Genomic DNA, 23882 nt, shown 5'->3' with positions numbered 1-23882 from the left:
TCCTTCTTTACACCATCAGAAAAAATAATTTTGAAAATTGTATGGAAGCCTAAAAGTCCATATATAGCCAAAAAAATCTTGAGCAAAATGAAAAGCTGGAAGCATCAGGCAAACAGACCTAAAGATGCACTACAAAGCTACTGTATAGTAATCAAAACAATGTGGGTAATGACATTTTTAAAAAGGACATAGACCGATCCAATTGAGTGGAGCCCGGATAGTAGGGAGCCTAGAAATAACCCCATACATTACAGCTAGATGAGTTTTGACACAGGAGTTAAGAATATACAATGGGGAAAGAACATTTTCTTCAATAAATGTGGTGAAAAAATTGAATATCCACTTTCAGAAGAATTGAAACTATACTCCTATCTCTCACTAGCTACAAATCAACATGATTTAAGGCCTGCAATTATGAAACTACTAGGAAGCAAGAGAAATGCTTTAGGATATAGACCTGGGCAGTTAGGTTTTGGATATTACTTAAAAGACACAGGAAACAAAAAACAAATGTAAAATGAGAAGCTCTGAGCAGAAAACGAAAAAATCAACAGAGCAAATAGTCAACCTATAGAATCAGAGAACATATTATATATATATATAGTAGGTATGAAAAAATATTCAACATCGCTAATCAGAGAAATGCAGATCATCAGAGACAGCATGAGGTACCACCTCACCCTAGTGAGAATGGCTGTTATCAAGAAGACTGAATAAAGGCTGATGAGGAAACAGAGAAAGAAGAATACTTATAAACTATTGGAGGGAATGTAAATAAGTGCAGCTATTACAGAGAAGAGTATAGAGGTTCATTAGAATATGAAAAATAGAACTACTATATGATCCAGCAATCCTAGTGCTATGTATACAACCAAGGAAATAAAATCAATGTACTGAAAAGACACCTGAATTTCCATGTTTATTGCTGCAGTGTTCATAATTGCCATCAACACAATGTCCGTCCTCAGGTGCAAATGTGGTGTGTGTAAACTAAGGAGTACTGTTCAGCTATAACAAAGCAGGAAATCTTGCCATTTGTGACAGCATGGGTGTATCTGAAGGACATTACTTTCAGTGAAATAAATCAGGCAAAAAAACTCAACTACTGATCTCAGTCTCAAGTAGAATCTAAAGAAAGTTGATGTCACAGAAGTTGAGGGAAAATATTGGTTCCTAGAGGCCAGAGAGAATAGGAAAGAGGAGGAGTGATCGGAGGGAATAGTTTTGATGTTCTACGTATAGAATGGTAAATATAGTTCATAGTAATGAATTATATATTTCAAAGTAATTAGAAAAGAGGAACTTTAATATACGCACCATTAGAAAAAAATAAAGCTTAAGGCAGTGGGTATGCCAATTTCTCTGAGTTGATTACTACCCAATGTATTCATTGACGAACCAAAGCTTTACATTATAACTCAGAATGTATGAGGATTATGGAGCAATCAAAAAATAAATTATAAGAAATTATATAGCTCAGTCTATTTAAGTGAACACTCTATTCAGTAGATACTTTTTGGTTATCATATATTATATTCATTTTGAGGTGATGAATTTAGTCTATGAAAACAGTAGACGGATTTACTTTATTTTTGTTGCTACAACTCTAAGCTCTTTGAAGTACCTTGTAAATTCATGCTGTTGGTCTTAAGGGAGTTATTAGAACTCTTAACATTTTGTTTAATGGGCTTTGCATGGTTGTGCACACCTGCAGTCCTAGCACTGTTGCAGGCTGAGGTAGGAGGATTACAAGATCAAGCCCAGCCTGGGCAATTTAGCAAGACCCTGTCTGAAAATTTAAAATAAGATAATAAAAAAGAGGGGCTAGGAATGTAGCTGTCTGTAAAGGTGCTGAGTTCAGTTCTAGTACTACAGTACAAGCAGCCCCCCCCCCCAAAATCCAACATTTAAATATTTATTAGTGCATGTTTATGGTACATCATGATTATATTAATTGTAGGAGTTGGCACATGTACATAATCTATCTTAATTCTTTTTTCCCCTTCACCCTTCCCTTCCCTTTCCCTCCAACTCTTGGTCCTCTTTTCATTTTTCTTTCTCTTTCATTAATTTTATTGGTATATTTTAGGTATACAATATGCTGGCATTCATTATTGGGTATTTGTACCTTTACATAATATATTGTGGTTCTTATTTTTTTACCCATTGCCCTGCCCTCCCTTCAACCCCTCCACCCCTCACCATTTACAAAGACTTTGTTTCCATTTTTTCCTTTTCTGATATTTATTCCTTTCCCTTCTGTCCTTCCCCCTACCCTTACCACTTTCCCTTCCCCTTTGGACCTTTATTTCCTAATTCACATTACCTAGTATTCATTTTGATCCTTATTTACACTTTCAGGTTCTCACATCAGAGAAACTATTCAGTATTTACACATGTCTTACTTATTTCACTAAGAGTATGGCCTCAATGTGCATCCATTTAGCTATAAATGTGTTTAGTTTCTCATTCTTTATGGCTGAGTAGTACTCCATTTTATTAAAAAATTACATCTTTATCTAGTCTCCAGTTGATGGGCAATTGGGCTTTTTCCAAGTTTTAACTACTTCCCATTTGCAAAAGATCTATCTCCCAGTGTATTTTTGCATAACAACTGTTTCCAAGTTTGTGGCCTTATTTTTGTGTACTTAGAATTATTTTATTCCATTCTACAACTTGCCTTTCAAATATTGAAGGGAATTCAATAACTACTTGAAGTCAAAATGAAACTGTTGCATAATTTTCTATACCCTTGCCATACAAATTGAGACTTTAAAGATTTCCTTATTAACAATGAAACAAAGCCATCCCCCAACTGTATTAATATTATTTTTTAGGAATTACCAATTGAATGAGTACCATTTAAGGCCCGGGGATATAATAGTAGAGCTTACAGACTATGGAGGAGGCTCACAGTTATTCATAACTCACACATGCTTTATATAATTATAAATTGTAGTAATACTGTGAAGGAAAAATACTAAGTTTTAATAATGCTTTTAACAGAGAAGCTCAGGGCAGTTAAGTCTGAGCCAGTGAAATCTGAAGAATCAAGAAAAGTAAACTAGGATAAGCCATACTAAACTGTTACTGATATTATTCTCACTCCTTCCTGTCTACTGGTTTAATTAGTAGTTTATAATTTATTTATAGTTATTTATAATTATCAACATTCCATTTGCATTTGTTTTATTTTTAATTTTAGGTATTTACTAAAAAAGGAGCGCTTTAGTCTTTTAAAAATTCAAATTATTTCAGCCCTTTTCAGAAATGATTTTTCTTTTTTTCTTAAGTCTGCTTATTGTCCTGTACTATGAATATTGATTTTCTTTCCAGGAGCTCTGCTCAGGCATATTATTTCAACTTATATATTCATTAAATTTCCTTCTTATTTTGTGTACTTATTCTATTTTTTCTGCCTTCGTTATTAATAATTTCTTTGGAAATATGCATAGCTATAAAATCTGATTCTGACTTTTATGTTTTTCATCTGTTTGCATGAGTGATTTGTAAGTAGCACAAGGATAACTCAGAAACAGGTTCTAGAGTAGTAAATGTTTTGAAAAAGTAATACATGCTTTGGCAAAAATGCATAAATATGTATTATGGAATCTATGATTTATAATAATGTCTCTCTATGAGTTCAGTATAATTCTTTCAGATTTTTGGATATATTCTAATCATATGTATCTATGTAGTTTCTATTATCCAAAATTGTGTTGTACATATTTTGCATTTATACTTCTTACATAATGGTATGTTAAATAGTATTTTAAAATGTAACAGCAATAGCAAAATGATCTGTGTAGAAATTTGTGGAAATTTATAACTTTTATATCAACCTGCATTCATAAAAGAAGTCTCTTGTTTAAAAGTTAGTCTGTAACTTTAAAGTTAGTCTGAGGATGCTGAGTAGAAAGATTGGTTGAGTCTAGGTATTCCAGGGCATCCTGGACAACATAGACCTGTTTCCAAAAAAAAAAAAAAGTTAATCTGGACTCTTTCTATTATTGTTAAAGCAGTGTAGAACACTTTAAAAAGTCATCTCTATGTGACTCCTGCTTTCAGATCAGCTGAGTTAGAAGAAATTTACCAAGATCTGTGGAAGGTCAAATGTAAAATTTGGAATTTTGCATGTATTAAGAAATAGGTCCTTAATAGTTTTGGTGAATGTTCTATTCTTGATCTTTCATTTGCTTACATAAACTGTATAACATTTTTGGGTTCATTACTGTATCTCCATCTTTAAGAAAATGAGTTGCTCAGTTTTAGATTGTGTTAGTACTTTCAGAACTTCACTGGTCAGAGGGATTGTTTAAAAATAATTTAATTCAAAATTAGATATTTTATTCCAATAAGAAAGGGAAACTGAAAATCCCCACTATTTAATTCAGTAGTTCTCGAGTTTTAGAGGTGTTTTAGAATTTTACAAGAACATGACACCAGAGGTTGATTTGAAATTTCATTGTGTGTGAACTTCATCTCATTAATTTTTTTATTCAACATTGTAGATCAATGTCTTGACTGCATAAATGTTGATTTCTAAGTTACGTTGTCTAAATTCAGAGCCACTTTGTATGTACTGTGTTTCGTTCATTCATATATGTATATTGATATAGGCAATATGGGCCACACACAGTTCTAGACTGTGGGGATACTTTGCTGATCAAAGCAAATGAATAAATTGATCACCCAGAGAGTGTACATTCTGGCAGGGGTAGGGGTTATGAAAAAGGATAAATAAGTAAGATATGTGCTGATAGAGGTAAATAAATAAAGTATATATGATGAGTGATATATTTTGAAGAGAAAATTCAATAAGGTGAAAAGGTAAAAAATTTGGGATGAGAAAATGGATATTGAGTATTGTCATAATAAACCTCATTGAAAAGTTAAATTTGATAGAAGACTGGAAGGCAGTAAGGAAGCTATAACTCATAGCTTCTGAGGAATTAATTTAAATGGCAAAACAGGTCTTGAGGAGGGAGTAAATTGGAGGGTGTGATCTAAAAATACAGTGAATATATGGAATTTTATTATAGTAAAAAACACATTGCTATTAATGCCCTCTCAAAATATTTCCCCTCCCTTTAAGCACAGTCATTCCATAAATCTTGCCATTATCTTAAGCAGTTCTAGAATCCTTTTTTCTGAGTTTCTAGTTGTGCTGTCAACATTACCATGGTGTCCTGAATAGACTTAAAATATTTACCTTTCATGATCATTTTGATTTTGGGGAAGAGCCAGAAGTTGTACAGTGCCAGACTCAATGATTAAGGTGGGCAAGAACACACTACATGTTTTTATGTGTCTACCTTTATATTAGATGGGACTTCCCAGCAGCATTCACTAGTTTTTGGATCATACGTCTTAAATATACTCAAGAATGATGATGTAAATGCTGTTAGACTGAAGGAAGACAAGGGAAGAAACACAATATTTGACTAAAATATTATTGTGGTTGTTTTGATTACTCATTACATGTTACACTTCTATAATCTTTTATGTCTTCATTTATTAATCACTTTCGTGTAAGAATGCCTTTTGGGATAGTTAGGCTATTTACAGATAATTATTAGTTTTTGAGAAAATGTAGTTTATACTTGTGTTCTTTGAAAATGCTTCTTTTTGTATATCCAGATTTGGAGTAATTTTGAAAGGGTTATTGTTTGTATGGTAATTGAAAGTGTATTATGTACCATATCCTGGGCAAAGTGGTTTGCAAATTAATATGTAGTCCGTCCTCATTCTTATTTGTGAGAAGGCCCAAAGATCATCTGTGTTTTACCAGTCAATAAACTGAGATAATGAGAGATCTTGCTCAGAAATATATTCATATCTTCTATGTGAAGTATTCTTAAACATCAGTGCTAATATATCACAGCTGGTCTAGCTACTTTGTAGAAAAGTTCTATAAGCAATTTGTTAACAATTGTCCAAATTGTCTGTAAGTATATATAATTAACATTGCCTTGTGTTAATCATATATCCTGAAATGTTAAAGTAAGTATAATCTCTTTACTGCATCATAGACTCTGTCTCTTTAATGCATCTTTGTTCCTCATATGATGAAAAAGAAATATTTACCTAGAAAGTCATATATAATCCTCATTGTTTCTTCATAGGATATTGTTTAAAATTTTTTGGAGTGCTGGTTTGGTATTCATGAATTTCCTACGGTGCTCTTTGTCATGAAAGTATCTTATTTCTCCATCAATTTTGAAAAAGAGTTTTGCAGGGTACATGAATCTGGGTGGAGATTGTTTTCCTTTAGGGCTTGAAATACATCACTCCACACTTATTTTGCATTGTGGGTATGTGTTGAGAAGTCTACTGTGATTCTGATGGACTTCCTTTGTATGTGATTTGTTTCTTTAACTGCTTGTAGAATTTTGTTCTTTTGTTGGGTTTCTGGACTCTTAACTATTATATGCCCATGTGTAGATTTTCTTTTTGATCAAGGCTAGTTGGAGTCCTATATGCCTCACTTATCTTTATGTCGAATTCTTTCCCCCTATTTGGGAAGTTTTCTGCCATTGCTTCTGTGAACAGTTTTTTATGTCAGCTGCACTCTCTCCTGTTTCTTTATTGACTCCAATCACACCACAGGAAGCCCTGCAGAATGAATCCATCAGGCATGACAAGAAATTAAATGCAAAGGGGAAGAATCCAACAAAAACAAAAAGTCACAACAAGGACAAGTCAATATATATCAGTTATAACCATCAATGTAAATGGTTTCCATTCACCAGTCAAAAGAAACAGACTGGCAGAATGGGTCAAGAAGCAAGACTCAACAATATGCTGCACACAAGAAACACAATTCAAAAAGAAACTCCTAGACTGAAAGTTAAAGGGTGGAAAACAATACTCCATGTGACAGGAACCCCAGAAAAAGCAAGAGTAGCTATCCTCTTTGTAGATCAAGTGGATTTCAAACCAACCGTGATTAAGAGACAAAGAAATACACTACATCCTTGTAAAGGGAACAATCCATGAGGAAGAGATGACAATCACTAATATATATGCACCAAACATTAGTGCGCCCAACTATATAAAATAAATTCTAATGGACATGAAAAATCATATAAGCCCTAATACAATAGCAGTAGGGGAACTTAATACCCCTCTGTCACAAACAGATAGATCAACTACACAAAAAACAAGCAACCAAATACTAGAACTCAATCAAACTCTAGAACAAATGAACTTAACATGTTTACAGAGTGTTCACCCCACAAAATCAGAATACATATTCTTTTCAGATGCACATGGGTCATTCTCCAAAATAGACCACATACTCGCTCATAGAACATGTTTAAGTAAGTGCAAAGGAATTGAAGTTATCGCCTGTATATTATCAGACCATAGTGCGATGAAATTGGAGATCAATAGCAAAAGAAACAGCAAGAATTTCATAAACACATGGAAACTCCACAACACACTTCTGAATAACCAATGGGTCACAGAGGAAATTAAAGAAAAAATCAGACAGTTCCTACAATTAAATGGCAATGCCAGTACAACCTATCAGAATCTATGGGACACAATGAAAGCAGTCTTATGAGGGAAATTCATAGCAATGAATACTCACATTAGGAAAATAGAGCAAGCTCAATTAAACAACCTGATGCTGAAGCTCACGCTTCTAGAAAAAGAACAGCACGACAAACCCAAAGCCCATAGAAGGGAGGAAATTATAAATATCAGAGCAGAAAGCAATGCAGTGGAGAGTAAGAGAATAGTACAGAAAAGTCAATGAAGCCAAGAGTTGGTTCTTTGAAAGAATCAACAAAATTGACAAACCCTTAGCCAACCTAATGAAAAAGAGGCAAGAAAAGGCCCAAATCCATAAAATTAAGAATGAAAGGATGAAATTACAGTGGACGCAGCAGAAATCCAGAGTATCATCAATACCTACTCCCAGAACCTATACTACTCCACTAAGATGGAAAATACAGAAGAAATGGACAGATTCCTAGATACCTGTGAATTACCAAAGCTGAATGAAGATGACCTAAAAGTTCTAAACAACACAATATCAATCAATAAAATTGAAAATGTAATTAAAAACTTAACAACAAAGAAAGCCCGGGTCCTGATGGCTTCACTGCTGAATTCTACAGGACATTTAGAGAAGAACTCTACTGCCACTACTGTTTAAACTCTTCAATGAAATTGAAAGGGAAGCAATACTCCCAAATTCATTCCTGGAAGCAAGCATCATCTTGATCCCCAAAGCAGAGAAAGACCCAACCGAAAAAGAGAACTATAGGCCAATCTTACTAATAAACATAGATGCAAAAGTCCTTAATAAGATACTGGCAAATAGAATGCAGAAGATCATCAAGAAGATCATACACCCTGTCCATGTGGGATTCACCCCAGGGATGCAGGGATGATACAACATATGCAAATCAATAAATGTAATATACTATATTAATAGAGCCAAGGACAAAAACCATATGATCATCACAATAGATGCAGAAAAAGCATTTGACAAAATCCACCATGTATTTATTATAAAAACCCTACAAAAAATTGGAATAGATGGACTCTACGTCAGTCTGATAAAAGCCATCTGTGCAAAACCAACAGGCAATATCATACTAAATGGTCAAAAACTGAAATCCTTCACACTAAAATCAGGAAGAAGAGTAGGATGTCCAGCATCACCACTCCTTTTCAGTATAGTTTTGGAATCATTAGCCAAAGCAATTAGACAAGAGAAAGAAATAAAATGAATAAAGATAGGAAATGAAGAAGTCAAATTGTCATTATTTGCAAATGACATGATACTCTATATAGAAGACCCTAAGATCTCCACCAAATTCTTCTGACTTAATAACCAAATTCAGGAAAGTAGCTGGATATAAGGTCAACACACAAAAATCAATAGCTTTTCTGTACCCAAAAAACAGACTAAGGAAATGAGTCAATCAATTCCTTTCACAATAGCATCCAAAAAATTGAAATACCTAGGAATCAACCTAACCAAAGAAATCAAAGACCTGTACTCTGAAAACTATGGCACTCTGAGAAAAGAGATTATATATAATATCAGAAAATTGAAAGACATCCCTTGCTCTTGAGTAGGAAGGATCAACATAGTGAAAATGGCCATACTTCCAAAACTGCTATATCAATTCAGTGCATTCCCAATTGAAATCCCAGCAGCATACTTCACAGACTTGGAGAAAACAATCCAAAAATTCATTTAGAACAAGCAGAGACCTAGAATAGCAAAAGCAATTCTAGGCAATAGAGACATGGCAGTGGGTATCACAACCCTCAACTTGAAACTGTGCTACAAAGCTACTGTGATAAAAACAGCATGGTACTGGCAAAGAAACAGACCTGAGGACCAGTGGAACAGATAAGAAGATGGGGAAACAACTCCAGACACGCTCAGCCATCTCATCTTTGACAAAGGAGCCAAACACCCTCGCTGGAGGAAAGATAGCCTCTTTAATAAATGGTGCTGGAGAAATTGGGTTTCACCTTGCCAAAGATTAAAACTAGACCTATATCTCTCACCATGCACAAAACTAAAATCAAAATGGATTAAAGATCTAAATATTAAAACAGAAATGCTGAACTGGCTGGAGCAGAGGTTAGGTAGAACTCTTGAAGACATTGGTGTAGGATGACTTCATGAGCAAAATCTCAATTATAAGTGAAGTAGCATAAACAATCAAGTGTTATCTATTCTTACTAAAAAGCTTCTGCACAGCAAGAGAAACCACCAGCAGTGTGAAGAGACAACCCGCAATGTGGGAAAAAATTTTCACCTGCATTTCCTCAAAGGTCTACTATCTAGAAAATATAAAGAACTTAATAAAAATCAGAGCCTCTCAAATTTATAGACCCAGTCGAAAAATGGGCTTATGAAATGAACAGACATTTCTCAAACAATGAAGTAGAAATAGCAAATAAACATAGGAAAAAATATTCAGCATCACTGGTCATTTGAGAGATGCAAATGAAAACAACGCTGAGATTCCATCTCACCCCGGAAAGAATGGCTGCTATTGTGAAATCAACCAGTCACAAATGCTGGCAGAGCTGTGGGGAAAGAGGAACACTGCTCCAACTGCTGGTGGGAGTGTAGACTGGTGCAATCACTGTGGAAATCTGTATGCAGATACCTCAAAGCACTAGGACTGGAAGTCCCATTTGACCCAGCTATTCCCCTTCTGGGTATCTTCCCCAAAGAATTAAAAGAATCATGCCACAGTGATATATGTGCACCCATGTTCATAGGAGCAGAATTTGTAATAGCTAAAACTTGGAAGCAGCCCAACTGCCCATCAAGTTGAGGCTGGATAAAGAAAATATGATTTTTTAAAAAAATAAAATGGAGTATTAGAACAAGAAACTAGAGAAACGTATAGCTAGATGGATACACATCGAGGCGATACTCTTAAGTGAAATAAATAGGACACATGTGTAAATACTGAATAATTTCTCTAGTGTGAGAAACTGAAAGCATAAATAAGGAGTAAAAGGTGTAATAGATAACGTGAAATAGGAAGAAAAGGGGCAAAGGGGAAAGGGAAGTGAGAGGGGTAGGGGAAAGGAGAGAAGGGAATGGAATTAATATGAGAAAAAGAAAAAATGGAAATAAAGTCTTTGTAGATAGGGGATGGTGGAGGGGTTGAAAGCAGTGCAGGGGAATGGGGAAAAAATAAGAACCAAGGTGCATTATGTAAAGGTGCAGTTTCCAATGATGAATGTCATTAAATGTACCAATAAAATTAAAAAGTCATGTAAATTAAATCTGTTAAACTGAACCTTATTTTGTATTACAAAAAAAGAGCTTTCAGTTTTAAACCTTTTACTTCGAAAATAATATTCTAGTTAGTGCAAATTATGTTTACATTTAGACAAATTTGAAAGTTCTAAGTTAAAAAATTTAATTGACAGCATAGTTGTATAGTGTAATTCAATATGTATATTCAACGTGTAGTGATTAAATAAGTATAATTAGCATTTCCATCTTCTTAAACATTTCCGTGTGTGTGTGTGTGTGTGTGTGCGTGTGTGTGTGAGAGAGAGAGCCTTCCAACTCCTTCCTTCTAGTTTTTTACAGAATTTATAATAAATTCTGGTATACTGTAGTCATCTTGCTGTGCTATAGAACAGTAAAACTTTTCCCTCCTAGGCAACTATATTGTGGTGCCTGTCAGCCAATGTCCTAGTTTCCATCCCTCTAGCCTTCCTATTCTATTCTGTTCGTTCTAGACCCCTATTCTACTCTCTATTTCTATAAAATACGAAAGTTGTATTTTTAAAATTTTCTTAAAGTGGTACATTCCCATATCTGAACCCACGTATTTTCTGTGTATGTGCAGATGAAATCTTAGTGAATAATCAGAAGGAAGCTTTTATTACATTGCATTTCTTTTTTGTTTTTTTTCGAAAGTAAAAAAAAGACTATTTATTGAGGGCAAGAGGATGCAAACAATATAAAAATCAAAAGCTTATCTCGCATTTAACTAACTTTCCTTTCTCTGCTTGTCCAGCGAGAGCTGGTTGTTATTTGTACATTTTCTACGGGTCCTGATCTGCTCAAGAAATCTTTATACACGGGGAAACTGAGGGGCAGATTCCGTAAGTGGCCCTTTGGGAGAACCCTCATCTGGGCAGGAGTAGATGTTCAATTCTGCTTACTTCTTTCCCTTCTGCTTCATGTGCACTACAAAATAATCATTGCACGCAATGGTGAGGCCTGCGATTAGTGAAAAGAAGCTCTTTGCTGTCTCGGCACTGGTCCACGTCCTTCATGATTTTGTCCACAGCCAGAAGATCTTTTTGATTTTCCAAAAACCCAGGGAACTCCTTTTCCATGAGTACTCGCAGGTCCTCCTTCGTTAAGTAGCCTTTGTCCCCGGCAAATTTGTGAAATGTAAACATCATGGTTTCCATGGCGTGTTCCATTTGGGATGGGATTTTGGTGAAGTCTGTGGAAACCAGGGCTCTCGGGCTGCGGGCGTCGGGCGGCTGGCAGCCTATTACATTGCATTTCAGTGCTTCCTGCATTGAAATGTTTTCCATTGAGATATTTTTTATTTTCTCTATTTACTGCTCTCAGTTAATTTATATGATAACCTACCCACCAGCATAGTTAAATATGAAGACAGGAAAGGGGTCTCTGGAGCATTTGCATAATGCTACTTACCTGGTGATATAAAAAATGGTAATAGTTTAACATGTAGATATTTGAAGTTTTTTCACTGTGTTACTGGGGCATTTTATTTCTTTATCAAAGGTATATGAATGAATGTTTTTTGGTAATAAATACTAATGAAATTCCCAGTATATAAAAGCAACTAATACTTTCTTAATAATTAAAGGAGTTAAATGGTCAGAGGTATTCAAATATTATTGTATTATACTACAAACTTGTAATATTTTTGAGAATAAAAATTTTGTCTAATATATAGGAGATAAATGATCAGAGGTATTGAAATATTGTATTAGTAATACTACAAACTTGTAATATTATTTTTGATAATGAAAATTTTGTCTAATGGAACATATTGTATATGTATTTATATGTAAACAGATTCCTTCTTCCTTTACTTGAATATGTCTCATCCTTTGTTTTCTTCACGCTTATCATTTTAACTAAAGTCCTTTCAGTTTTCATAGTTTTTCTGTTTACTCTCTTAATAGTTTGAATTAGGTTTCCTCCTTATACAAATTATTTTTTTGACAAGAGGTAGATTTTAGTATTTATTTTTCTATGTTTTTCTTTTTTACCCCTTAAATCAATTTTAAGTGTATAGTTCAGTAGTATTGAATATATTTACATTGTTGTGCAATGATAGTTTTTGTTAAATAGAGCTTACTTTGTGATGAATATAGTTTTTCTGAAAGAATATCTTCATATTTATTCTACTTTATTTTTATCTTTTCAGAATCTGTATCGATTTGAGGGCACTGGATTTTCAAGCATCCCTCAACTTATAGATCATCACTATACAACAAAACAAGTCATCACTAAGAAATCAGGTGTAGTTCTCCTGAATCCTATTCCTAAGGTAGGTGAATATATATACATTTTTGCTTCTTTGTTTTAAATTAATATTTCCCATTGTAAATAAAGTTCTTAGATCATGTGCTAGAAATTCAGAAACAAAAAGATTTATTGAATGCTGCTACTGCCAATACAAATGAAGTACGTGTTCTTAATTTTATTAATACTGCCTTTTATTCAGTGTTTACTAGGATGTGAACAATCTGATTTTTTTCTTTGTTTCCCAGATTTTCTTGAAAGATTTGAAGCCTTTTTTTTTACTTTATAATGTTAATACTTGGAAAGATTCTCAATATTAAAGACTCCAAAATGTAGAAGAAAAAGATGTCCAGCAATTAGTAATATAGTAGAATTTTAATTTTTGAATGTCCAATTTCTGATGATCACAAGATACTGGAACTTTTAAAAACTGTATTACTGATTAGTCTTCCAAAAAATATAAAAACAATTACTTTTTTCAAGTGGAGCAAATCATAACTTCTCTATGTGGAGCCAAGTAGCTGAATGAGAGATGGTTTTAGAGTTGTTTTAACTTCTAAAATCTATCACAGAATACATTATTTTCATGTGTTTGATTTATGCGGTAAGGTATGGGCATGAGAGAAGTTTGTGTTTTTAAGACAAGTCCAGTGGGGCCTAACTAAAGTGCAACAGTGAAACTGCTTTAGCACCCGAGCACTTTCGCTGTTTGAGGAATTGGGTTTGGTTCAGCAGGGTTTTTTCCTTTGAGAGCTGTCTAATATGAAGAACAGTGTAGAAGTAAGATAGTCATACAACTTGATAAGTAATATTTATTGATTTAATTTTTATTGATCCATAAATAGCTTTTAATTTGAAGTATTAGTCTTAAAAATGCTGGTATAGATAACCTAAATTCAGCTAATTGGAAATTTTAAAAAATTGTTGTTTTCCCGTGTGACTCTAGCGATGAATGTCTGTATTTGTATGTAAGTCTTCACTCTGGGACTGAGTGTTTATGGTCCTCTCACAGAAGATTTTGACAGACAGGCAGTTGTTCAACAGTTTAATTCTGTAGCTAGGGAATTGGCCTTCTTCTGTTATCTTCTAGCATTATGAAATTGGTTCATTCTTTGTTAATATTTCTCCATTCATTTTTCTACTTTAATTATAGAAAATCGCACTAAATTCTCTATTCTAAAGTGGTTGTTGCATCTTCTTTCCCTAACAAAAAGTCTGCCAATATGTCCTCTTTCATCTATGAATAAATGCTATTGCTTTGGAGGATTCTAACTTCTTTTCCCTTTTTTAGTCACAGTGATTCTATGTCTTCATTTATTATTTATACACCAAAACTTGCAAGTGTATATTTCTAAGTCATTTATATCTTCCAAAACTAAGAATTTTTTTTCTACTTTTTACCTCATACTGAGTTTATTACCTGAGTTTGTGCCAGTATTTGCCTCACCAAATTCCCAGCTTTTGAAAAACAATAGATGTAGGGGTCATCTTTCATATGTCCTTTACCACTATTACTTCCCTCTCTAAGTGACAAGAGTTTCATTTACTTAATTGTACATTTGAAAGTATAATCTTCAATTCCAGTGCATCCTTGTATGAATCAAATTCAGTGAAGGAAGATACTTTTTATCATGTTTGGTTAACTCATTATACCTCTAGGTTTTCAGAGATACTGATGCTCCTTTTTACAAGCCAGCCAAATATTTGCACTGTGTATAGGCTTAGCCAGGTCTAAGTTGACATACCAAAGCCCTAATAGAAAGAAATAACCATGCAAATTTGAACATGAATAGGGATATGTAATATCAAATAAAACTATAACCCTCAGAATATAAAATTTTCCATGAAATGAGCCTAGATAATTGATTTGATTCTCTGGACTATAACATGGTCAATTATTATCTTTCTCTCCAATTTCTAACACTGTGGAGTTGATTATCTCATTCTTTTATGGCAGTAGCTATGAAAATAAATGTATTCTGGAAAGCTATAGAAGATTAAAGAGTTATGTATAATGGTTTTATGAGGTAGGAACTTAAAGCTTATCTACCTGACTCTTAATCTGATCTAAAGTACTGGTATTTGAAATATGCAAATCAGTCTCTCAGTTTGATATAAATATTGTTATGCACTTCATTTAATGAATGACATTACTCTTTTAAAAGGTAATCACAATACAGAGTTTGTGAAAGTTAGCTATTTTTCTATTATGAGCGGAGAATAAATTGATATGGATTTTGTTATGGTGATATTAACTCTCATATATCTTCCTTTGAAAATTTACTTGTACTTGCATTGCTGAATCTATTTCTTGATTTAATTTGTGTAAGAAGTTAATGTCTTTGACTATATAAGGCACTATAAAATATCTAATTTTCATTTCATGCTAGACTTCATTTTTGGCCTACATAAAGAAGGTTATTTTGCTCTCAGGATATTTTTTCCCACTTATTTCTCTTCTCACTTATTTTTTCTCTTAACCATGAAAATATGAGTTTATTATCATAATGCCTATAGCGGCCAAAATAGTTTTTTCTTTTCTGCATATACTTATGATTATTCATTCAGAGATAGAGGAAATTGGACAGTTTTCGCAGGGTAATAATGCTAAATAGATGACCAAACCATCTATTCTTCACCTTCCACTGACTGATTTTTCCTACATTGCCTGCCAAATTCTATACAGAGATATGGAAGGTGGAAACTATTTTTGTAAGCAGGGTTTATTAATCATCCAGTACCATCTTTCATAAGTTAGCAAACACAGTAGACATGTATATGGTCTGTTCTTTATTTAATTCAGTTTCTGCTCAGATATTAGTTTACTAGAGTCCTTCTCTGGCTCCATAAAATAGCACAATCTACTCTTACTTTGCATAATTTCTCTTTATGATGGCTATATTTATCTGTGATAACATCATATGATATATTTTTGATTATGTCCTCCAAGTGAAATACAAGCTTCATAAGGCAAGAATTACATTAAACAATTAGTGCAGCTTTATCCCTAGTACCTAGAAGAGTGCTGGACCAGAGTAGATATATTCAATAAATGTTAAAAGATTGAGGGGCAGGGATTTAGCTCAGTTTTACCGTGTCTGCCTTGCAAGTGCAAGGTCCTGAGTTCTATCCCTGGCGCCAAAAAAAAAAAAAAAGATTGAATTCATTGAGCAAGTACTACAACTTTTAAGCTCCCCCCTAGGAGTTATCTGTTGGTGATATGAAAAGACAATATTAAACTCTTAACACTTAGTATAGGATGGATACTGGCCTATCAGAACATATGCCAACTGTGAAGAGCTAGTACAGCTGTAGATGTGTTTGCTGGCTAGGTATCCTCCATGAATGTCTGGGAAAAGAATGTTCTTTGTTGGTACTGAGGAACCACAGAGGTTAGTGTGCTAGAAACCGTGATCACAGGAGAGAAAGTAATGGGCAATAAGCATAGATTTGGATTAACTTAGTAACTAAATATATATTATCTTTAAAAGTCTCTTGTATAATATGAAATTTACTTAATTTGAGTAGAAACAGCATTTAATTTTAGAAGTTTTCATAGTGTGTCTCTTAAGAAAGATTTATATTTAAAAGTGATAGTGAATTTCAAGAAAATTTTTACTGGTAGTATAGCAATCCAGTTACAAGTTACAGTAAATGCTATATTTTTAATTTCTAAGAACTTTTTTTCAAGTAATATTATTTTTGGAGGCATCTAGCTAGCTGTACTTTTGCAATTAATCCTCTTAAGCTGTCATTTGTGTGGGAATTTTTAAAAGTGCTGTGTGTTTAAAATGTGAAGGGAGAAGGGTAATCTTTTTTTAGCTCTTGAAAATGAGATAATTAAATATCTTGTCAGATTAGATTTATACTTGTGAAAACCCAGAGTTTCAAAAAAAGTTTTGAGCTAGAATACCCACTATTCTGTTTAATTGATGCTTTTGGATCAATTAATTAGTTCTATTGAGAAAGGAAGAGTACAAAAAATTACCAAATCTTCTCATAAGGAAATTCATCTGGAATATACTTAATTCTCTATGTTGGCCTTGAATTTGAAGGAAGAGAAACCAACTTTAAATCCCAGTTTTTGTATTATCAGCCACAGAATCTTAGGCAAGTTAGCTTCCTATTGTAGCATACACTTGCCCTGTTTGTAATTTTCTTACATTTATATTGTGAGGAAAAATTTTGTAGATGTGAGGAACTGTACAATATCATGTACTTTCTTGTTTAAACTCTTTTTTCATAGATAAATCTGAACAGAAGGCAAATTTGGAACATTATGAATTGTGAAATAAGAAAAAAATATGGATGCTTAGTCTCTTGAGAACTTTCTAGCTTGCATTTTATTATGTCTTTTCAACAGCTGTGATCATTAATATCCCCATTGTTAGGTGAAGAAACACAGAGATTATAATTTATCCTAAATCACATTTTTGTGACTCAGTTCTTATGTGAAACTGATCTTGTTCTGTTGATCATCTTTTTTTGTTACAACCCTAGGTAGCATAAATTATAACCTATACTATCTCAGTGACATTAGTAATTCAAAATAATATTTTCCTATGCTCTAATATTGTCACATTGGGATGTAGCATTGAATTTGACCCTATGGTCTCATCACCAAGAAACTCTCATCAAGACTATTGCCAGTTGGGCAAAGAGGGATGCAGGATAATATTTACCCTGTACTTACAATAGTCTTGGAAGTCAAATTAAACTTGGAATATAGGTTTAAACCATTATATTTGTAATATAAAAAATAATGCAGTCATAGCATATATAACATATAGAGTGATATTTTAGTTTTCTTTTTTAGTCTATCCTTGGGCTCAGAATGTTGACCAGGGATAGAATACTTGCCTAGAATGTGTGAGACCTTGAGTTCAATCCCTAGCATTGCACAAACAAAATCAAAAGCTTAGTCCTTTACCAGAAGATACTTGGAGAGAGAGAGAGAGAGAGAGAGAGAGAGAGAGAGAGAGAGAGAAAGCAGCGTTGTTCTCAAAAAACTAAATAAGGACTTGGAGACTGCTTATTTTCTGTAACTGATTTCCTCAGTGGTGTTACATCCTTAAGCCTACCTCAAGCTTTCTTTAAATATGATATTTTTAGTTCGAAGAATCAGGTTTTTCAGTAGTGTGTTCTGTATATTTCTTACCTACCCTATTAATATTTGAGGGTTGTTGGGAAGAGGCAGATAAAGCATGAGCTTAAAAGAGTAAATAATTGGAATTTTTAATGTAAGCTGAAAGACATGATTTGATATTTACAGCATGAATACTGCCTGATGTGTGTCTTATCATCTTTTAAGGTATTTATTATACCTTCCATATGCATGGTCTTTGGAAAGCAGATTGAATCATAAAGAAAAATGTATAAGAAGATTTTTTATGTGAATATAGCTGCTTTAACTTTTCCCTATCCTGTTTTCTGTTCAATACCATAGAACAAAAACAAAGAGAAAAACAAATAAAATTAAAAAACCCGTTATGCATTTTTCATGATAGTAGAAGCTATATATAATCCACAGACTTTAAGGTACATTTTAAGGTCATCAGAAGCACCTTAGATTATGCAGAAGTCATATAGAAAAAACATGCTGTTGGTGAGAATGTAAATCAGTATAGCCATTATGGAAAACAGTATGGATGTTTCTCAAAAAATTAGAAAAGGAACTACCATATAAGCCAGCAATCTCACTAGTGGGTATATAACCAAAAGAAATGAAATAAGTATATTGAAGAGACATCTGGATTTCCATTTTTATTGCAACATTATTCACAGTTGCCAAGAAATATAAACAAACTGTGTTCATCGATTGATGGATGAATCAAGAAAATGTGGTACAAATACACAGTGAAATACTATTCAGCCATAAGAACATGGGTAGAACTGGAAATCATTAAATTAACTGAAATGATCCAGGTATGGAAGGACAAGTATAGGATCTCATTCATCTATGGAAGCTAAACAAAGTTGATTTCATGGAAACTGAGAGTAGAATGGTAGCTACCAGAGCCTGTGGAGAGTAGGAGGGAGAAAAGAATGGGGAAAGGTTTATAGATAAATATTAAATTTCAAGTATTTAGGAGTTAGAAATTCTGATGTGCTAGTCCATAGTAGGATAGACGAGAATAATGTACTATATATTTTAAAAAGCTAGAAAACTTATCTTGAAAGTTTTCATCAGTGGTAAATGTTTGAGGAGATAGATCATGTTGGGCCTGATTGAAACATTATACAATATATACATGTGTTAAAACCATGCTTATTGTAGAATTTTTATGTCTTTTATGCATCATTTAAAAACTAAGTTATTTTAAGTTAAAAGAGAGAGAAAATGAGAAGACAGGATCAGAGAAACAAGCTGCAATAGATCTCACCAAGCTCCAGCTAAAATACCTACTGAATATAAGAAATTCATCCTAATGTTCTAAGGGTAAATTCTTTGCTTGCATCAATAGATGTGAGAAATAAGTGGGGAAAATAAGAATGTACATAATATTTTAAGTGATTTACCCAGAACTGCACTTGAAGAAAAATTCAGTCAGACAAAAAAAATGAAGTAAATGAGTTAAACATCCAACTAAAAAATTAGGAAAAATCAAATCCACAATTAAAAGAAAAACAGAAGAAAGAAATTAATAAAGGTAAAGCCATAAAATATGGTTAAAGACATAAAAATTTAATATAACTTAAAAAATATGTAGTTAAAATATTTGCTAATCTAACCAAGGAAAGCTCATACCACAAAAGGTCAGATCTCTTTTATGTACAGAGAGCTATTAGAAGTTGATAAAATAAGGACAAACAACCAAATAGAATAATTGACAGTATACGTGAGTGGGAAGTTCAACAATAGAAATACAAATCACTTTTGAAGATATTAAACATGATTCACCACTCTCAATAAAGGAAAATTAAAACTGTAATAAAAGATTATTTTTCATGTATCTTATTAGCCTAAAATCATAACTTAAAAACTCACTTTCTTAACAAAGATGTAGAGAAAACACTCTCTAATAATTTGCATTTAAAAGTATAAGTTGGAAAAACCTCTATAAAAATTATAAAATGTGTGCAAGTTTGACTCAGCAATAACACTTCTACACGTTGTCCTTTGGTTTGGTTTGTATATGTATGGAATTGTGTCTGTGTAAGTTTAGTCAGTGGAGCATTGTTTGTAATATCTGGAGATTGGCTGTAATTGAAGTTTACATCAGTCAGGGCTCCTTGAGTAATGATGATCCACTATCCAATGGAGTATTGTTAATGAGAGAGGTTTCTATATGCTGTGTGGGGAGAATTCCAAGATACATTGATAGTAAAAGAAACTAAACTGAAGCACAGAGTTTATGCTATGTTACCTTTTGGGTAAAACTGAGAATGTAAGATTACATGCCTGAATTTGGTATTATATGATAAGGAAACTTTGAAAATATATATAAGGTAGGGGTGTGGTTCAATGGTACCTCTTGCCCACCATGCATGAGGCCTTGGTTTCAGTCACTAGCACTGCAATATCAATGAACCAATCAAACAAACAAACAAACAGAAAGGAAAATATCCACAAGAAACTAAGAACAGAGGTTATATATTTGGGAACAGGGATGAAATTGGTTACAGAGATAAAAGGGAGATTTTTATGTTTTACATTTTAACTTTTTAACACTATATTATCCATTCAAAAATAAATTTAAACAGGGCCAGGGGTTTAGCTCAGTGGTTCCGCTGCCTGCCTTGTAAGCGCAAGGTCCCGAGTTTGATCCCTGGTACCAAAAAATAAAAAAATAAATAAATTTAAACAATATTGAAAATATACCACCTTTCCTGAAGAACATTAACTTCTCAGGGAGATGCTTTAATGGATTGGTAAGTGGACATAATGTTCATATTTTACATTGTTAGAATAGAAAATAATTTGTAAAACTATTACAATATTATCTCATTTTCATATGATGAAACATGCCGTATATGTACATATACATAGGAAAAGTTGAAAGGCTGTACGCTAGAATACCAGTTAAGATTATTTTGGTTAGGAGAAATTAGTGGGTTATTTTTGGTAGTTAAGTGCAGTTTTAAATTTTTTTTGTAGTTGTTGTTTTGTTTTTTTTGGTACCAGGCATTGAACCTGGGTCCTTGTGCTTGCGCAGCAGGCAGTGAAACCACTGAGCTAAATCCCTGGCCCTTTTTTTTTTCTTTCTTTCTTGGTTACCAGGGATCGAACTCCGGTCCTTGCGCTTGTGCAGCAGGAGGCAAAACCACTGAGCTAAATCCCTGGCCCTGTAGTTTTTAATTTCTTTTTGTTGAACATGTTATTTCTGTAATGTGAAAATTTTTCAAAAAGTATATTATATGATAATATTTAGTAGAACATTTACAAAGCAGTATTTTAAAAACTGTTCCTCACAATGTATAGGAAGATGTTGCATTTTATGTTGAGACCCAGGACACACAAATTTAGTAGTGTTGATATGTATGTGTGTAGATCTGAAACAAATCTCACAATGTTTTGTGCTTCCTACATATGATATATTTCATTTTATATTTTAAGATGTCTACATCCAATAAGTTGATTTTTGTGAACCCTGATTTGACAAAATAAAAGCTGTTTAAAAATTAATAAAAACTGACTTTTAAAATAGCAGTACATGTTGTATGAATTCAGAAGAGGAAAAAATGTCCTGCAAATCCTATGTAGAGGAAGATGGAGTAACGGAATCACTTGGTAAAGAAATGACCTAAAACATGGGATGGAAAATGCCATTCTGCTGAAGGTTGATAAGTAAGGGCTGCATCTGAGCCAGGCACATCTTAAGTATAGTGATGATACCACCTAACTCACTAAAATTCTGAATATATTCCATTCTTTTAATTGCTTGAATAATTTAAGGAATTTATTGGCATATTTAAAACAAGCAGAAGAGATTAATTTTCACTTTACTTGTTTCACATTGAACTTGTGTAAAGCTATAACCAAATTATATTACAATAATGTTAAAATAATACCATGCTGGGCTGGGGATTTAGCTCAGTGGTTCCCGCACCTGCCTCGCAAGCGCCAAGTCCTGAGTTCGATCCCCAGTACCAAAAAAAAAAAATAATAATACCATGTTATCAGTGCCATGAAAAAAAAAATATGATGGAAATTTAAGAACAGTTAATAAAATATAAAGTACTGTCTCTTAAATACCTGTGTAAATTCTGTGTTGAGCTTGAAATTTAGCTGTGAACTTGAAAATTGTTATAGACAGTTAACTAATTTTAAGATTTGAAAGAAGAAGGATTTTAATTTTTTAAAGCAAATTTTTACTGCCAATAGGTTCTAAAGAAAATTTCTCTTGGGATTTTAAATTACAACATCCTCAACAATGTGCTTGTAAAAGTTTAGGAACAGTTTCCCAGGTTGTGCTTTAATAATAGCAAAGAGCATAATAAATTAAGTTCTGAGTGGATAAGCAACAAAAATACTTCCCAATTGAGAACATATTTGGTATCCTAAAAATTCCACAGTACTGTGTATTAAGACAGGGAGATGTATAAAGAAGAAAAGTATCCACCAAAAAAAGAACATAGGAATTTTGATGCAAAATATTACTTTTTCCATTAAAAAAATCTTTTATTAGTATATGTTTGTGATACATAATGACTACATTCATCGTGGGGAATTAGTACATATACATACTTCCCCTTTTTCTCCCCTCCCTCTCATTTCTCTCTGTGCCTAGATCCCCTCCCCATCTGCATAAGATCTACCTCCCTGTTTCCTCCTATCTTAAATTTTGCTTTTTAAATTAATTGTAAGTTGGATTTCTCATATAAGAGAAACTATATGATATTTAACCTTCTGAGTCTGATTTCTTTTAATTAGCATTGTGGTCTTAAGATAAATCCATTTTCCTATGAATGATTCATTTATCCTTCTTTATGGCCTAGTATTATTGTATATGTATATACCATCTTTTCTTTATCCATTCATTTGTTGGGCCATTTGGAAGATTTAGCTATTGTGAGTTGAACTACTATAAATACAGGTATGTATGCGTATTAATATTGGTACTTCTGTTCTTCAGTCAGGAAGTGGCCAGTAGAATAGGAGCACATAGGAGATGGTAGAGAAAGCATAGGGTGAGTTGATAAGAAGTAGGAGTATGACAGGGAAGAGAAACCCTTTCCTGCCTCCATCCTTGTCAGTCATATAACCTCTCTTGCTTAGTACATTCTCTTTCCTCTGCCCCTACAAAATGCAGCTAAACAAAATGTCTTTTGTGGCTTATGTCTAGATCCCCCGCCTCACCCTTATGTGGTCATAGGTCAGACTTTGGTGAGTGACTGGATCACAGGTGTGTGATATTGGATCATAGATGTAAGATAGTGGATCAGTCCACTAATTGGTTTAGCATAGATCTGGGTATGGATGATGGATTTGCTGAAGAAGAAAGACCCATCCTGCAGGGAAGGACTCACCAATCAATAAACTCATACCCTGGATGGAATAAAACGTGAAAGAAGAAGGAAGTCTTGCTTCTTCCTGCTTGCCTTGCCATGCAGTCTTTCTTGTCTGCCATGCCCCTCTGGCATGCCACACTGCCTTGGAGCCCACTAACTTATGGACTGAAACCTCTACAAACTGTGTAAACATTTCCTCCTTCAACTTGTGGGTGTTGGGTATTGTGTCTCAGCAGTGAGAAAGTAACTAAGACAGTCTCTGAGGTGGAAACCTCTAATGTTGTGATCTCCATTTTCATTGGAAGTCCACTTATTTGATGTATGTAGTCATACAGCATTCATTCCATAGCAGTGTTTCCCTCTCAGTTCACATGGAGTCCTACAGTAGTTATAGCACTTACTTTAGTCA

General features: G+C 33.5%; 1 protein-coding gene and 1 pseudogene across 7 annotated transcripts in view; one reads left to right on the top strand and one right to left on the bottom strand.

Annotated features, from left to right (window-relative positions):
• Window positions 1–23882, top strand: part of Fer (FER tyrosine kinase) — a 415378-nt gene that overhangs the window by 156815 nt on the left and 234681 nt on the right. For all 7 annotated transcript variants that reach the window (XM_021255853.2, XM_013071121.3, XM_021255852.2 and 4 more), the window contains one exon: window positions 12924–13046. In XM_021255853.2, the coding sequence (XP_021111512.1) occupies window positions 12924–13046 (123 nt within the window). The remainder of the gene's footprint in view (window positions 1–12923; window positions 13047–23882) is intronic.
• LOC147826558 (protein S100-A10 pseudogene) lies at window positions 11644–11989 on the bottom strand (annotated as a pseudogene).

The sequence above is a fragment of the Heterocephalus glaber genome, unplaced genomic scaffold (genome assembly GCF_053883595.1).
Source record: "Heterocephalus glaber isolate CG9 unplaced genomic scaffold, H.glaber_assembly_v1.0 deba00001465, whole genome shotgun sequence".
Taxonomy (NCBI): domain Eukaryota; kingdom Metazoa; phylum Chordata; class Mammalia; order Rodentia; family Bathyergidae; genus Heterocephalus; species Heterocephalus glaber.
Note: the sequence above shows the minus strand (reverse complement) of the source record. Positions and strands in the feature narration are given on the sequence as shown.